General features: G+C 53.1%; 1 protein-coding gene across 1 annotated transcript; it reads left to right on the plus strand.

Moving 5' to 3' along the window:
• Positions 1-222: 222 nt before the first annotated feature.
• Positions 223-16,714, plus strand: ADIPOR1 (adiponectin receptor 1). The gene is made up of 8 exons (XM_075910301.2): positions 223-378; positions 7,995-8,184; positions 9,131-9,250; positions 11,363-11,534; positions 12,701-12,887; positions 13,446-13,633; positions 14,336-14,529; positions 15,892-16,714. The coding sequence occupies exons 2-8, from the start codon at positions 7,999-8,001 to the stop codon at positions 16,018-16,020; spliced, it is 1,176 nt and encodes a 391-aa protein (XP_075766416.1). The 5' UTR covers positions 223-378; positions 7,995-7,998; the 3' UTR covers positions 16,021-16,714.
• The last annotated feature ends 187 nt before the right edge of the window (positions 16,715-16,901 follow it).

Here is a 16,901-nt window from a genome sequence, read left to right on the forward strand (position 1 = left end):
GGTGGCGGGACACGGGCCGGGATCTGGTGGCGGGTGAGCGAGGCCCCGAGACCAGGGAAGGGGCGGGGCTAGAACGCACCACGTGGGCAGCTGCCAGCTCTGCGCACGCGCCCAGCCGTGGGGAGGCCTAGGGCTCAAAGGGCGCAGGAAAAGCACTTTTAACTCACGCATCCAATCACGTCGGCCGGGGGGTACCAGCGACCAATCGCGGGGAAGGTCACCACAGCAGCCTGTCGCCCGCCCCCAGCGGAAATGCTTGTGCCCTGAATCACGTGGGACACAGCGGCGGTGCTGCCTTTGGCGGAAGTGGCGTCACACCCGAGGCTGTTTCCGGTGTTGCCAGCCGGAGCCGCTGCTGCCGCCCGGGATGTAGGGCCGGTGAGTGCGGGCGGGAAGGGGCAGGCGCGCGGCGCGGCTGCGGGCGGGGGGCCGGGTCCCCTCCCGGCGGGCTCGCTGGTGCTGCGGGCCCGGGGCCCGCCTAGGCGGCCCGCCGCGGGCAGAGTCAAGGCGGCCAAGGTGATGCCGGGGCAGCTGCTGCGGAGCCCGCCGGCCTGGCGCTGGGCTCCGTTCCCAGCGGCGCCTCGGCTCCCGCGGCTCTGGCCTGACCCCCGCTCAGCGGCCCTACGGCGGCCAGACATTGACAATACAGGGCACGAAAACAGCCGGAATCGCTCCGTCCGATTGTCCCTCTTGCCCAATATCCCGCCTCCGGATGACTAATGCAAGGTGCTTCCGAGGGTGTGAACGGCGCCGGCAATGATCAAGTGAGCGATCCCTGCTGGTCCACACCCAACATCTGGGAAACCGGCTAGTGCAGGGGTGTCCAAACTTTTTTCAAAGAGGGCCAGATTTGATGAAGTGAACATGCGTGAGGGCCGACCATTTTGCCTGACATTCTTTGAACCATTAAAATTAAATGCAAATTAACTATTTTACGCAAAGTTTATTGCACACGGCATACTTTTCATTTCGTCACATGGATGACAAATCTAAACAGGTGTTAAATCACTCTGCCTTTCATATCTGAAGGCCAGATGAAAAAAAAATCCAGGAAGCTGAAATATATGTCAGGAACATTGTAAAGTACATTACATATTATTGGTAATAAAGGTTGTCTGTCAACTTTTAAGTTCAAAAAATATGAACAGGAACATAACACCAAGTATACATGTTGTGTCCAAATATATTTTTAACTGATTTAGACCAACTGACATTAACTGAGATTTTACAATGTATTCATCTCAATTGGAAAAAAAACTTGCCTGCACTAATGTGAAGGGTGAAACTGAGATCTGGACTGCAGCACATAGGCTAGGTCTGGTTCAAAAGCAATGGTTTTGATGCGCAAAATGTCACGCAGGTGAGAGTCACTCAGTCTTGTCCTCACGCGGTTCTTGTTAAACTTCATAGCAGAGAATGTCTTCTCACACATATGTTGAGCCAAACAAGCTCAGCATTTTCTTAGCCAATGTTCGAATCTCTTGAACCCAGCTCTTATCCAGTTGGCGGTAAAAGTTCACAAGAGAGAGCTGTTTGTGATGACTGCGTAACTCGCTGTCACAATGCAGCTCAATGAGCTCGAGCTGCAGCTGATCTGGAGCATCATCGGGGTCAACCGAGAATGGAGAGGAGAAAAGGCTGATCTCCTTTTCAATAGCTGCAAAATCCTGAAAGCGCCGTTTAAACTCCCCAGCCAGAGATGCGATGTCTGCTGCATACCTGCTCGTTTGCGCACTGATATTGTCCTGTGGAAAACTGTTCATTATTTCCTGCAATGCTGAAAAATGTATGGTATTGGGCTGTGTTTGTGACAACTGCCTTATGAAAAGTTGCAGCTTTGTTCCAAAGGCTTTGAGGTGTGAATAAAGATGGTTCACCGCTGCATCTTTCCCCTGAAGACTCGTGTTCAGTACATTCAGATGCTTTGTTGTGTCAACTAGAAACCCCAAATCAGCCAGCCAAATAGGATCGGATAGTTCTCGCATTGATTGTCCCTTTGTTTCCAAGAATTCTCCGATTTCCTTTCTGAGAGAGTAGAAACGCTGCAGTGCAGACCCCCGACTGAGCCATCTTACATCGTTGTGATATAAAACATCTTCGTATTCAGCCTGGATGTCCAGTAGAAACTGTTTAAACTGGCGGTGGCACAGGGCTTTAGAGCGAATAAAATTAATAGTCTTTAGCACCGGTTTCATAACATGATCATATTTGAGATGTTTAGCACAGAGAACTTGTTGATGAATGATACAATGGAGTTTAATAGCTCTGCCTCCTTCTTCGATCACCTTGTTACAGATTAGGGTTGATAATCCACTTCGTTCACCAGCCATGGCAGGTGCCCTATCAGTAATAATCCCAGTAACTTTGTTCCAAGGCAGTTTCATGTCATCTATGGCGGAACTAACAAACAAATAAATCTTTTCCTCTTGTTTGGTCCGTAAGGCTCTGGAGGTCAAGTAGCTCTTCAGTCACATTCATTTCATCGTCCACCCCTCTCATAAAAATCAGCAACTGAGCTGTGTCAGATAGGTCCGTGCTTTCATCACAGGCTATTGAAAAGAAGTCAAAATCCACTCCTTTGGACGTCAACTGTCTCTTAATATCTGATGAAATCTCTTCAATTCTCCGTGCTACAGTGTTACGAGCCAGGCAAATGTTGGCAAACTCTTGCTTCTTCTCGGGACAGATATTCTCAACCATTTTCATAACGCATTCTTTGATAAAGTCACCCTCAGCAAAAGATTTGCAATTTTTAGCAATTAACGTTGCCACCTCATAGCTCGCCCTTGTGGCATTTTCATTTGACTCACGGGCTCTTGTGAAAAATCGCTGTTGTGACATTAAAACAGCTTTGAGTTGCTTCAACTTTTCACTGCGGTCGCGCCGTGTTAGCTTGTCGTATGTGCTATGTCTCGACTGGTAGTGTCTCTTGACATTAGATTCCTCATAAACAGCCACAGTCTCTTGGCATATCAGACAAACACAGTGATTCCGTATTTCAGTGAAGAAATATTCCACTTTCCACCTGTCCCTCACTGTCAACTTTCCTTCTCTTATTTACAGTCGCCATTTTTGAAATTGACCAGAAGGGGAAGGGATCATGTGAGCGCAGTGCCAGAGGTTTTGGTCTAAGTGTGTTCGTCCGAGCACTAATACACTGCCCAACAAGAATTCTCTTGCCTTTGTGGCTGTGTGTGGTGAAGAGTCTAAGGATGAGCTTGGGCGTGTTCGCAGCTCCACGTGCCTGAGCCCGCCAGGAAGCTGACAGCGCGCAGCGCCAATCACAGGTACTGAGACATTTCCCGATCTCTGCAGCTGCGGATCGGGAAAATGTCTCAGTACCTGTGATTAGCGCTGCGCGCTGTCAGCTTCCCGGCGGGTTCGGGTACGTGGAGCTGCGAACACGCCCGAGCTCATCCTTAGTCCTGAGCGGCGCTCGGGGATTCGTTGGGGGCCATAAAAGATAGATATTGCCAAATTACCTGTGGGGCCGTATTAAACCGGAACACGGGCCGCAATTGGCCCGCGGGCCGGACTTTGGACATGCCTGGACTAGAGGCACCCAGTACACGATTGCCTCCCTGCCCGTCCTGGCTAATAGGCATGAATGGCACTATCATCCATAGATGTAGCTAGGTTTTTTTTAATTCTGTCATCATTTTAGCCTTCTCGACATCCTCTGGCAAAGGGTTCCACAGGCTGACTGAATTGTGCAAAGGAATAATTCATTGTGTGATCCCTTGTTCCTGTATGATGTAGGGATGTAAAATCCCAGTTTAAGTTTACCATTTAAATGGTATGTTTAACTGGGATCAGTAGCAGGAAGCTGCTCTCACCTGGCTGGATCTGCTGCTCCTGCCAGGCTAGGCTGCCAGTTAACTGGTTACCCTGAGAAGCATGCCAGTAAGGGTAAGGCTAATGTTTATCAGGTAACCCCTTACATCGCTAGTGTTTTGTGAAGGGGTAAATAACATTTCCTTATTTGCTTTCCCCACACCAGTCAAGGATGTATCATATCCAGTTTTAGTATTCCCTTTTCCAAGTTGAAATATCCTAGACTTTTTAATCTTGTAGAAGTGTTTACACCAGTGTTTCTCAACCTTTTTTTAATAAAGTACCCCTTTAAAAAAAATTATAAGTACCTCCAGTACCTACTGATTTCAGACACAGATTTTTTTTCTACCATTGCACATTTGTTTAAACAACTTAATTGTAGCCAGATGGATGATGAAATTTTTGGGTGTAAAAAGTATAAAAATAATAAAATGCTATAAAACTTAAAACAAATATTCAGTTTTGTAAATGTACCCCTCCCCCCAGACTTCTCTCAAGTACCTTAAGGGTACTCGTAGTACCATTGAGAAACACTGTTTTAGACCCTTAATCCTGCTAAATCAAATGCTGAGGGCGCCTTCGTCGACACCAGTACTCCTCAAATCATGAGGAGCAAGGGAAGCTGATAGGAGCACTTGCTCCCATCTATCGCTTGTTGTCCAGATGGCACTGAAGTTCAGATTAAGGTAAGTCAACTCCAGCTATGCAATTAACGTCACTGGAGTTGTGTATCTTAATTTGAACTTCTATGTAAGTATAGATGTTGCTGAAGCAAAGAGGAGCAATTCCCTTGGTATGGCCTTGTGCAGGTGAGTCATCAAATTGTAACTCCCTTGCTGGAGATGTCCGTTCAACCACACCCACCTGGATTTTGGGTTCCTCCCTTGTCATTGTCTCCATAGACCTCCTTTGGGTGCCTCCCAAAGTCTTTTAGTGACAATCAGCCAGTGCAATTCATGTGTGTTGATGATACATGTTTACGGATAGGGAAGTGACGTTCCCAATACTGCACATGGCCAGCTGTATATGCAATATCACGGTTACATAGATGGAGAATGGGGTTTAGAGGATGCTTCCTCAATAGAGCATCACATCTACAGCTCTACCACTATGGCTGTTCCACTCAGGGCATCTGGGGAGGATGGCATGTGCTGACAGGAGAACTCTCCTGTAAGCATTAAAAACCCACCTCTGCAAACAGCAGAAACTGTCCGTGGGAGACATTCTCCTGCCAACATAGCGCTGTGCACACTGGCACTTAGGGCAGTATAATGTATGTTGCTCATGTGGGTGGAATATTCACACCCAGAGTAATGTGTCACCCATATAGGCAGGAGTGTAGACAGAGATTCCTAAGAGCAGGACGCTTTGTGTAAGTTGCAGATGGTGGCATGATACGTGTAAGCTTCCTGAAGAAGTATTTTGTCCTGGGGTTTGGAAGGGAGGGTGAATGCTTGTCAGCCTGAGGTAAGGAGGTAACGTGGGAATCTGATACCAATAGGTGGGATTAAGGTGGCTCTCGTGAGTGAGGACTGAATGGCAGAGACAGCTTCCCCTGTGTCTACATTGTGACTTGCAGTAGTGTGAGCCTTTGACCATCTTGCTCCTTGGTCATCTCCTGAGCCGGAATGACCTGGCAAGCTAAATGGCATGGGTGTTGTGATTAGGGATGTTAAGTTGCAGTTAATTAGCTAATCAAGTAGTTGATGGATTAGTCAATGGTGGTGGGGGGGGGGGAGACAGGGGGTGTGGGAGACTCACTACTTCCACTGCAACTCCGCAGTTTAAGTGTTGTAGGAGCCAGGCATGTAGGCAGCCCAGCTCTTACTACTTTAAAATGCAGAGCCACAGAGGGGTTAACTCCTGAGAGCAGCGTGAGCCAGGACTAAGCAGTCCCACCTCTTGCTAGCTCCGGGACTGCTGTGCCTCTGCATTTTAAATGTAGCAAGAGCCCCAGCAGGCTCTTACTACATTTAAAATTCAGAGCTGCAGCGATCCTGGAGCCACTGCAACACAGGACTGCTTAGTCCCAGCAGCTACCCCCACTACCTCTGGCGGGCTCTTAATACATTTAGAATGCAGCGCTGCAGCAGAGATGGTGCTGGGGGAAACCAGGTTTTAAGCCAGCTCCTGCTCCCCCCTCCCTTGCTGTCTGACGCAGACAGCAAAGAGGGGGAAGCGGGTAGCTGACTAAACTACCCAGTTAACATAGGCTTATTGAGTAGTCAACTACTCCCTTACGTCCCTAGTTGTAATGTGAGTGATCCCTGCTAGTGAATAGAATGAGACCAAAATCCCTTCATCCACAAAATGCTACTTAGCGCTGCTCCAGTCATATTGGCAGGCAAGGCACTGTATGAATGCTGCTCCTCAAATGGCTCATGAATTGAGCGTCTGTATTAGTATTGCCCGTGGCCTGCAGAGCGGGAAACTAAGGTTCAAAGAGATTAAGGGTTTGTCTCCACTAGAGACAGTCGAACCACTGGCTGCTGCTTAGAGGCGATAGATCAATCCCAAAACGCTCGCCCATTGATGCTGGTACTCCACTAGAGCTAGTGTTGACAGAAGAGCAGCCCCCTGGCCTTACCACACACAAGATGCTGCCATTGACCCAGCTGCGCTATTTGCATAGGTGAAGTCACGTAGATTAGATTGACAGCGGGGGTTAGAGTAGACAAGGCCTAAGACCGTGGTCACCAACAGGTCGATCGCGAGGTGTCATTTCCCTCCCACCCCCACTACCTACCTCCAGTGAAAATGGAGGTTAGTGTAGGCTTCCCGGACATGGACAGAAGTCCCGCAGCTTAGCGCCACTTGCGGCGATTCCAGAAGTAGCGCTAGTTGCTCTGCCGGGTGCACTGCGGGAGGGAGCATCGGCTCCCTGCACCGCACAGGAGGGGTGAGTCAGCCCCGGGGCAGGCACACGCTGGTTTCCCTCTGGGGGCGGGGGAATCCTGGGAGGAGGCAGATATAGGGGACTCTCTGCCTCCACTGGCACCCCACTCCCCAGCCACAGAACTGTCCCCACTCCCCTGTCCCCAGCCACAGAACTCTGTCCCTATTCCTGACCCCACTGGCACCCTGTCCCCAGCTGCAGAAACCTCTCCCCTGCCCCCAGCCACAGAACTCTGTCCCCACAAAATGTATAAGTATAAATGCTTCATTTTAGATTAATAGCATGAATAAAAAAGACCATTTATTTCATAACTATAAACACCTGATTTTAATTTTATACATCACATAATTTAAAAATAAACAGTGTTTATCAGAGTGTGTAGGTAAGGGCTGGGGATGGCAAATGATGGACAGGAGGAGAATAGAAGGGGCGGGGCTTCAAGGAAGGGGCGGGGCGGTAGATCTTAAAAGGTGATCTTGGGTGTAAAGAGGTTGGAGACCACTGGCCTAAGAGACTTGATAAAAGCCAGCAAGGGATCCTATGGCAGAGCTGGGATTCTGGTGGTCTCCTGCTGTAACTGCTAGGTCATGGGGCTTGCTCCCTCTCTCTGGAGGGGTAGCTGAGTCTTATGAGAAATCTATTTCCTTAATATTTCAATATTTGGTTGGGTGAACATTTCCCTTCTTACCTAACATCTCTGCCTTCTGATTTCCCATTGCCCATTGAAAGAGCACCCCCGAGCCCTCTCCTCTCCCCAGAGTATGGGAGGATCCTCATTTATGGTAGATTCCCAGTGAAATTGCTGCTTTTGTGCTAATCCAGTCACAGCATCGTGGTTGCATTTAGAAACTCCAGCCCAGCAGGTCTGTGTTCTGTGAACCATACGTACTTCCGAAGGTGCTGCTCTTCTAGTCCCTCCTTCCACGGCACCACTGAATGTTGGGGCTGTTCTCTTGGGCTGGCTTCCCCGGGCTCAAGGCAGGCTGGGTCTGGAGAAAGGGGCCTGAAGCCTGGGAGAAGGGAGCTCTGGTTTCCATGAAGTCTGAATGGGCCCGTGCCCCGAGTACGACTGTACATTGCAAGCGCCAGGGATGCTGCTGTGAGCACTAGGCTGAGAAGTTGACTCGTGCAGAGTCTCTCGTGGTGTGGGCCAAGGCAGAGTTGCAAAGTGCTGGGTTGCTTGGTGTGGCAAGTTGGAGCGGGGGTGGAAGGAGGATGGAGGGGGCAGGGGCCAGGCCTCAAATGCCGCTGTTTTTATTCCTAGTGTGATGCACAAGGACACAGACGCTCAAGAACTTTTGCACGTTGGCCAGATGTCATCCCGCAAAGGGTCAGCAACTAGCCAAGGAAATGGACTTTCCAGCAGCAGCCGAGACGGAGACGATTTGGAGCTGGCAGAGCTGGGGCCTCTGTTAGAGGGGAAGGGAGCCCAGGGAGCCTCTGGCTCAGCCAGCGTAAGCCACAATCCCCTGGAATACTCTCATGTTAAACCCGCTAGGTGCTGTGTTTTCCTCTGAGCAGGCCCTGTAGTCTCCAGACGTACAGACCGAACTGCTCTTGGGTATATAGGCTCTCAACACTGTCCTGGCCGATTAACCCAGAAATCAGTCTGCAATCCCATTAGCAGCTTTGTGGGGCTTGGTGCTCCCTCCGATACACCAGCACCCTTCTTGTCCCTTTACACCAATGCACAGTGGAGGTGAAACTGGACTGAATCTGAAAGGTAGAATTTACACCCCCGCTGTGGTATTCACTGTTGACTTGTCCGAAAATTTGTCCTGGAAATTTTTACTCTGTTGCATAGAAAGTATCCTGGCATGAGCAAGAACCCCGGCTTGCTCCTGGCTTCTGGGGCAGGAGGGGAATTGAGCTCTGGCAGCTGCCAGCAAACCCTCCCCGTGTAGCATGAGCCAAGGAAGGCCTGCTGCACCCTTGCCAACACTCCTGCCCACAGGTGACAGCGGGCGTCACAGGGGCTCTAAGGAACATTCTTGCTGGTTCACCTGCTTTTGTGGCCCTTCAACTTAGTTGTCTAATCCTTGTTAGTGATGGGGGGGGGGCAGAATGTCCCCAGCAGCCCGCGCCTGAGGCATGCAGTGCGAAGGGGCCACTCTGCTGCCAGGTGGCCTCTGTCCTGGGCTCCCTGTTGTGGCTGTGTCAGGCTGCATGCTGGGCAGTGAAGAAAGAAAATCTTCCACTCTAATCCTTGTTCTAAGCAAGACAATCTGGGATTAGCCCTTCTGTGTGAGGCTGAAGAGCACAATGGGGCGGCTCCCGCTTTTCCCCTCAGAAGGGCTGTAGCCTCTGTGTAGGCAAAGGGTTGGAATGTCCCTGCTGTTTCCTCAGTTCCTCACATCTTGATGTGCCAACTCGCTGGGGGGTTGTGCTTTGTCCCTGTAGGCCAAGGAGCAGCCATGCACAGCACCGCAGGAGGAGGAGGAGGAGGAGGTGGTTCGCGTGTTGACTCTGCCACTCCAGGCTCATCACGCGATGGAGAAGATGGAGGAATTTGTGTATAAGGTATCGTCTCATGGGCACTCTGAATCCTGGGCAATGAGAGATGGCTTCCAGGGCTCTGGGCTGCTGTGCCCCTCTGCTGTGCCTGAGTGAGGCATTGTGTGGGTCTGCTTCGGGTTGATCTTGCCTGGAGGACTGTAGCCCAGTGGGGCACAGAAACGGGGGTGGCCACTCTGACCCACGGCACAGCCCCCCGTCTACAGTCAAATATGCCCGCCCTTGTTCCGGGCGGGCCGCCAACATCCCTGAGAGCCGCCCTCTAGCCCCCCTGCGTCAAGGAGGGGAACAGGCAATATACCGTACAGGGTCAGGGAAGGGCTGCAATAAAGCAGTTTGTAAGAAGCTCAAGGCCTGTTTGCAACAGCTCCAGGTGGGGGTCCGGCCGATGCAGGCGGCTGAATGGGAACAGCCCGGGGGGGGACAGGCCCACCTAGTCCACAACGTCCCAGCTCAGGGCCCTAACAGCAGCAGAGTAGACGACTGCTGGGTCAGCCGGGATCTGTGCCGAAACTCACTGACCTTCTGCTGGTGGGTCAGCGGGGGTCCACACCACGACCCTCTGCTAGACCAAGGTCGGCTACCCCCGGGCCGTTTCCATTTCCCCCCTCGGGTTGTACCTGGCTCCGGGGCAGGTCCTCAGGGCAGCGTGGGCTGGAGTCCTCTGGCCATGTAAACAGACTCTCCGGGCAGTCCTCCAGGAGTGGGCCTGACAGCCCAGGCCAATCGTCAGCTTCCCCAGGGTCTAGCTCCTTCCTTGGTTGTGCTGGGGAGGCTTCTGGATTCCTTGCTGGCTGGGGCCTGACTGGCCTTTCTGGCAGGCCTTTTATATCCCTGGTCCCGCCTCCTGGCTTCTGTCCAGGTGAGCTGGTAGGGCCAGGTGCTGCCCACCAAGGCTCAGGGAGGGGCTCGTCCCGCTTGGGGTCAGTGGGTGGCCACTCTGACCCACTCCCAGGACACCATCAGTCTGGGTAACTAAATCCAGTGTGTTGCGGTTCTCATGGGCGGGAGCTAAGCCAAGAGCGTAATAGTGTCACCAGCAAGGCCAAGAGGCAGGTGACTGCCCTTAGCACCTTCCCACCCTGGCTCTCGGTGCCCCGAAGAAGCCCATTACAGCCAGCACTGACCCCAGGGGCATTTCGGAGGGTGCCAGGGGCCTGACAGGTGGAACAATCTGGGTGTATCTAGTGCATGTGGCAGCGAGGCCCCTCACATCTGGCAGCAGTAAACGTGGTGCAACCCCCTGCCCTAACCTAGCTCAGCAGAGCACTTCTGAGCCAGCTGGGTTTCAGCAAGCCCTGGGCACGGACACAAGCTCCTGAACTCTCTCACACACACCTGTAGCAAAATGCAGGACAATGTAGCACTTTAAAGACTAACAAGATGGTTTATTAGATGATGAGTTTTCGTGGGCCAGACCCACTTCCTCAGATCAAATAGTGGAAGAAAGTAGTCACAACCATATATACCAAAGGATACAATTAAAAAAATGAACAAATATGAAAAGGACAAATCACATTGCAGAACAGGAGGGGGATGCAGGGGGGGGAAGGAAGGAAGGTAAGTGTCTGTGAATTGCTGATATTAGAGGTAGGGAGAGTGGGATGTTTGTGAGTTAATGGTATTAGAGGTGATAATTGGGGAAACTGTCTTGGTAATGGGTGAGATAGTTCAAATGTTTGTTAAGTCCTTTTTGGAAATGGCGCTCTGGGAGGGAAGGGCTAAAAACGTCTCCGCCCACTGGGGGTTTTGTCACCATGTCCCATGACAGCTGTCATGGCGTCGGCTGGGGCTCAGCGGAGATGAAAGGCCAAATTCTGAGGGTGCTGGTCTCTGTCGGTCCCAGGATATCGAGTGTGGGGAATGCCCTATGTGGGCCTCTTTAGGGAGTTTGCAAAGCGTTACATTTTGTGGCAGCAGAACTTGCTCTTGAGTTAAGTCCTCTGAGGGGAGAAAGCGGGGCCAGCCCAGTCTTTACCTCCCAGAAGAGACTGGCTGGTTCTTTGTGGTTTTCAGCTTGACTTTCACAGCAGTGGGCAGCCTGGAAAGAGCAGCTCCTGTTGCCAGGCCGGGGGCTGCCAGTCACAGTAACCGCCTGTGTGGGTTGGTGTGCTGCAGGTGTGGGAAGGGCGCTGGCGGGTGATTCCCTACGATGTGCTCCCGGACTGGCTGAAGGACAACGATTACCTCCTGCATGGACACCGACCTCCCATGCCGTCCTTCCGAGCCTGCTTCAAGAGCATCTTCCGAATACACACCGAGACGGGCAACATCTGGACTCACTTACTAGGTGACTGAGGGGAGTTGTGATGCTTGGGGTGATCGGCGTGCTGCCACAAGCATGCCCTGCCCAGGACAGAGCCCTCGCAACGCAAGGGTCCTGACTCTCCAGACTCATAAGCCAACTCCAGTGGTTGGCTTTTTCCCAGGGGAAACGTTTCGCTCAGTCATCTCTCACAACGGGGGGGGGGGGGGGAGAAGAGGAGGAGAAGGAGGGGCCTGTTCTCTTCGCATCTTCCCTCTTCTTTTCCGGGCAAGAAGGGGAGAACTCCTGCTCAGCAAGGAGATGGTGGGAGCTTGGTACAGGCCCATCATGCCTGATCCCTCAATAACAGGGCAGAGGCTCAGTTTGCCTTCCCCAAAGGCTGGGTACACTGCTGGGGCAACAAACCTGTCTGTCTGGGACTCTCCGGCTGCTCACTTGGGTCTGAGCTCTCACCTGGCCCCGTTACACGCCAGCCACCTTCCAGCTCTGCAGGCCGAGGCCCCTCCAAATGAGCTCCTCCATCGACTCTCAGAAGCTGCGGGCGTGTGCCTTCCAGGGTGTGCTGAGACTCGCTGCCTCTGGGACCAGCTCATTTGTGCTTTTCTCTCCAAGCGGCCCCATCCTCTGCACAGGTTGGGACGTCACACGGCAGGACTCTCAATGCTCTTCAGGCAGGGAAAGCCTGTCCTGTCCGGAGCAGCTGGGACAGTGCGTCCACCGTGTGGTCTGGGACTGAGGGGTGTCAGTCTGTGGCCTGCCTGGCCCAAGCCAGTGGTGCTAAGGTCTCTCCCCTCCTCTCGGAGCAGAATGGATGCGTGGGGCAGGGAGCTGCCACGCCTCACTCCAGAGACAGCTGGGTCTTTGGGGAATAAGCCAGGCAGCCTGACCCTTGCCCCCACTGCTCTCCAAGACAGCAGAGTGGCATGCATGTTGCTCTGGGCAGTCACGTGCTGCTGCAGGCCCTGCCAGGGAGCCAGACTCCCACCCAGGCAGCTGTTCTTGGTTCCAAGGGAGCTACCAAGCTCTCCAACAGGGCTGATGCTTGGTGTGAGCCCCCTGCACTGTCTCCTGTGGGTGCAGCAGGGCATGCAAAGCCCCTGGGTTTGCTGTGGCCCTCACACAGGTGCTCCCATGGGTGGCTGGGGGACGAGGTTCCTGCTGGCTAGCTGACTCTGCTGTGTTTGCTGCAGGTTTTGTGTTGTTCCTCTTCTTGGGGATCCTGACCATGCTCAGGCCCAACATGTACTTCATGGCCCCGCTTCAGGAGAAGGTGGTGTTTGGGATGTTCTTCCTTGGAGCAGTGCTGTGCCTCAGTTTCTCCTGGCTTTTCCACACTGTCTACTGTCACTCGGAGAAGGTCTCACGGACGTTTTCCAAGTGAGTCGCTGGTAGCAAACAGGTAACTCCTGGCCCTGTCCATGCAGCCCACTGCCCCTGAGGAAACCAAGCCCAGCCGCAACCTCCCAGGCACTAAGCCACAGTGTGTGCAAGGCTTTGCCTGCCAGGTGCCGCGAGCAGCATGAAGATCCTGTGTGCTTCAGAGCAGGCTCAGACAGAACGGCCTTGTTGTTCCCTGGCGTGTTACTCAGCTGCTGCTCTTCACCCCAGCCCTGGCTGCATTTCGGTGGGGAAGTGATTCCCGTCTCAGCATTCCTGTGCAGACCAGCACTCTGAGCTGCCACTTCCCACGGTGCCTGGGCCCGTGCGTGCCCTGGCTGGGCTGTCACTGACCTGTCCAGAAAGCTGAAGACACACCTGATTCTGCTCATGCCCTGGCCCCTCCTATGCCTCTGCTCCACAAGCTCAGATGCACCCACAGTGCATTGCAGTGGGGCTTCCCAGTCGCGCTCTCCCCCGCTAGGGTTCCAGACGTAGGCGGCCAGTGCGAGGGGAGTGCGTGTCCAGTGACCCCCGCTCTCTGTGGCTCTGTTCCAGGTTGGATTACTCAGGAATCGCACTGCTGATTATGGGGAGCTTCGTCCCCTGGCTCTATTACTCCTTCTACTGTTCTCCGCAGCCTCGGCTCATCTACCTCTCCATCGTCTGTGTCCTGGGCATCTCCGCTATCATTGTTGCTCAGTGGGACCGGTTTGCGACCCCCAAGCACAGACAGACCAGGGCAGGTAGGCATGAGCATGGAACAGCCTGCAGGGGGGCTTAGGGGCTCATTTCCCATACAGCTGTGAGCCACGAGAGCTGGGGTGGCTCTCCCTCTTGCCTGCCATGGGTCTGTCGGGACCAAGGCCATGGGCCCCGTCAGCATGGCCCCAAGGCCGGAGACGAGAAGCCCGCGCTATAGAAAATACAAACCTGACATTGCTGGGCTGTTCTCAAGATGAGCAGAAAAGCCCCTTTTGTTTCCCAGACTGGGCCCCCAGGGGCTACAGCTCAAAAGCAGCTGCCAGGAGGCTGCTGAAACTGAGCCCCCCACAGCATGTCTCCATGGCGCTTGGGGCCCCACAGGAGGCCAGGGCAGAGCTCCAGCCAGCCAGTCTGAACGAACGCTGCTGGCTGCAGAATCAGTGCTGAGGGGGCTCTGGTGACTGCTAATAGGAGAGATGGTCTCGGGCTCCCCTGCAAGGCAGGCGTGGGGGTTGGCACTCCAGTTCCCATCTGGCGACACGCATCAGTCTGCTGCTACTCTCCCCCACCCTGGGTCCACGCAGGCCTCTCAAAGGCCAAGCAAGAGGGCCCAGGCTCTGGAGTCAGCCTGCTTGCATCGGTACCGCTGCTCTGACTCTCCTCCCTCCACAGGCAGCCTCTGGGCAGTGCATCCAGCCAGGCTGTTGTGAACAAAGGCTGAGGGCTCTCGTTCTCTCCCCCAGGGGTATTTTTGGGGCTGGGGCTGAGTGGCGTCGTGCCCACCATGCACTTTACCATCGCTGAGGGGTTTGTGAAAGCCACCACCGTGGGCCAGATGGGCTGGTTCTTCCTCATGGCTGTGATGTACATAACAGGCGCAGGGCTGTATGCCGCCCGCATCCCAGAGCGCTTCTTTCCTGGCAAGTTTGACATCTGGGTGAGTAAAGCCTGGGCCGGGCGGGCAGAGCTGCCTTCTCCGTGAGGGGCCCAGAAGACGGGCAGAGGCAGGAAACGCCAGCAGTGCAGAGGGTGGTAGAAGTGTTTGTCTAAGTCTAGGGTCTAGCTGGGACCAGTAAGCAAGAGCCCACGTGCGGGTCCCAGAAAGAAGAGATGGTGGCTGGGGCGTTAGGAGAACACCAGCCCCTCCAGGCTGTCTGTGGAAAGACTGTGGACAGGCTGTCGTCTGGGACAGCTCTGGGGAGTGGGGCTCTCTGGGTTATGAAGAGAGCAAGGGGGGGCTGTGGTTCCAGGAGTCATCGTATAGTGCAGCCTCACAGCTTTGATCAGCCAGAAGCAGTGCATGTTGGGAGTTGTAATCTCCATGAGTAAAGCTCCCCAGTCCCTGGCCTTCCATTGGCCTCTTCAAAATGGGCTCCTTTTCGATCAAGGTATGAGACCGAGGGTTCCTTCCTGCAGCTCTTGATTTGCTCCTGGGGGCAATTCCAGAGGGACTTGACCCTGCCATCTGGTGCAGCTCCTGTCCCCTCCAGTGAGCTTGGCTTCTGATTCCACACAGCCATGTGCAGAGGCGGCACCTCTGTCCCCAGGCAGTTTTAGCTCCAGTAGGGGGAGGTAAATGGCCCATTTCAAAGAGACTCTCCCTTTATCCCCAGTCACTGAGATGCAAATTGCCAATAGGCCAAGACGAGAGGCACTGGAAGTACCCTCCAGCAGTCAGCCTGGTTTGCGATGCTTGGACAGGATCCCCAGATGCAGCCTGGGCTGTCTCAGTGCTTTGCTAGTGACAAGCAGGAAATCCCCCCAGGCACTTAGTACAGACATGTGGAGCCCTACCCCCAGCTAGATTGCAGGAATGCTCCTAGAGCCTCTCTGCAACCACCAAGAAAGGCACCAGCCCCATCTCCCCGCTCAGTACATCAGGACTATGCTGACTTGCACTGCTCAAGAGTCTTTTTTGGGCGATGCACGTTTATTAATTGGTTATCACTTCACCAATGGAAAGTGGATGTACCACCCTTTTTAATCTGAGCTGGTGTCCGGGCACTTCCCAAACCCACAGCCACAACAGAATTCACACCTTTCCTCTGCACTGCTGCTATGCAAACTTAGGCAGAACAGTGGCTTTCAGACAGCCATGCCCTTTCCCCTGCTACCTCACCTGGCAGTATCACCGTTCTCTATACATGAGGACTATGGGGCTTACAGGGCACTCCCCCAAGGTGTAAAGTGTCTCAATACATGCAGCCCTGACAGTTCAATCAGGACAGGACTCACCTTTTGGGCTTGCTGGATTCTTGCTGGTCTGTCTTCTAAGGGCTTTATCTCGCCTTCCCCACAGTTCCAGTCGCATCAGATCTTCCACGTCCTGGTGGTGGCTGCAGCCTTTGTCCACTTCTACGGTGTCTCAAACTTGCAAGAATTTCGCTATGGACTCGAAGGGGGATGCACGGACGACTCTCTGCTCTGAGAACCTCTAATGACTCTAGTGCCGGCTTCCTAAGTGCTTTTTAAACTACTTCTTTGCTCAAATGAAAGGAAGACTTAACTCTTGGGGGGTTGGTTTTGTTTTTTTAGGGGACATTCTCCAGCAAAGTCCATAATGACCAAATCCTTGCCCTGCCTCAGAGCGATTTGCTGGGCATTGCCAATAGTAGCCAAGGGGAAGAAGCACTTTCAACTTAGCCCTTCATAGGAAATAAAAACCCTCCTCTTCCACAGTGTTCCAATCACAGCAGGATTTTCTGTCTGAAGCAGAAATTCTGTTTGAAAGCCAAGGGTGCAGATTGCCTGCTCTCCAGCACGGCAGGCTGGCCCCTGTTTTTAGCTTCAGTTCTGGAGAGACAGGAAACTCTTATTAGTTCATGGTCTGGGTCCCGTCTCTGTAGGAGCAACCTGCCACTTTCCTGAGGACTGGCCCTGTGCAGGGGCTCTTCACAGGTTCATGTAACTTACCTTTTAACTGTCTTTTTCTTGACCCAGTAATGTAAATGGAATGAGACTATTTAATATTTAATACTAAGCTTTAAAGAGAGACTTGGTGCCACTCCAGGGTGTCTGCCCGCAAGCTGTTTGTGGTAACGTGGGAGGGACAGGACAGGGCTTTAGAGGAATGTAGAGCTGCTGTAGCTGACTGAAATAAAACGGTCAATAGTTAAGTTGTGCTGGGAGCTTCAGTGTCCTGGTTTGTTGGCCCTAGTGCTGCTGGTGGTGAGAATGGAAAGATGGCTCCTGGCTAGGCTGGTGTGGGGCCAGCTCTAAGCCAGTGAGGGTCCAGACCAGGCCACGAGCACAGTGCTGAGAGCAGTGATTGCAAGTCTGGCAAAATGTTGAGAAGGGGGGACTTCTGCT

Source organism: Pelodiscus sinensis, chromosome 27 (genome assembly GCF_052426305.1).
Source record: "Pelodiscus sinensis isolate ZL-2025 chromosome 27, ASM5242630v1, whole genome shotgun sequence".
In the NCBI taxonomy this organism is placed as follows: Eukaryota; Metazoa; Chordata; order Testudines; family Trionychidae; genus Pelodiscus; species Pelodiscus sinensis.

Excerpts from the sequence above, each read along its gene's own strand:
- ADIPOR1 (XM_075910301.2), top strand. The coding sequence starts at position 7,999 with ATGCACAAGGACACAGACGCTCAAGAACTTTTGCACGTTGGCCAGATG. Across the intron at positions 9,251-11,362 it reads TGGAGGAATTTGTGTATAAG|GTGTGGGAAGGGCGCTGGCG; the intron begins GTATCGTCTCAT and ends GGTGTGCTGCAG. Across the intron at positions 11,535-12,700 it reads CATCTGGACTCACTTACTAG|GTTTTGTGTTGTTCCTCTTC; the intron begins GTGACTGAGGGG and ends TGTTTGCTGCAG.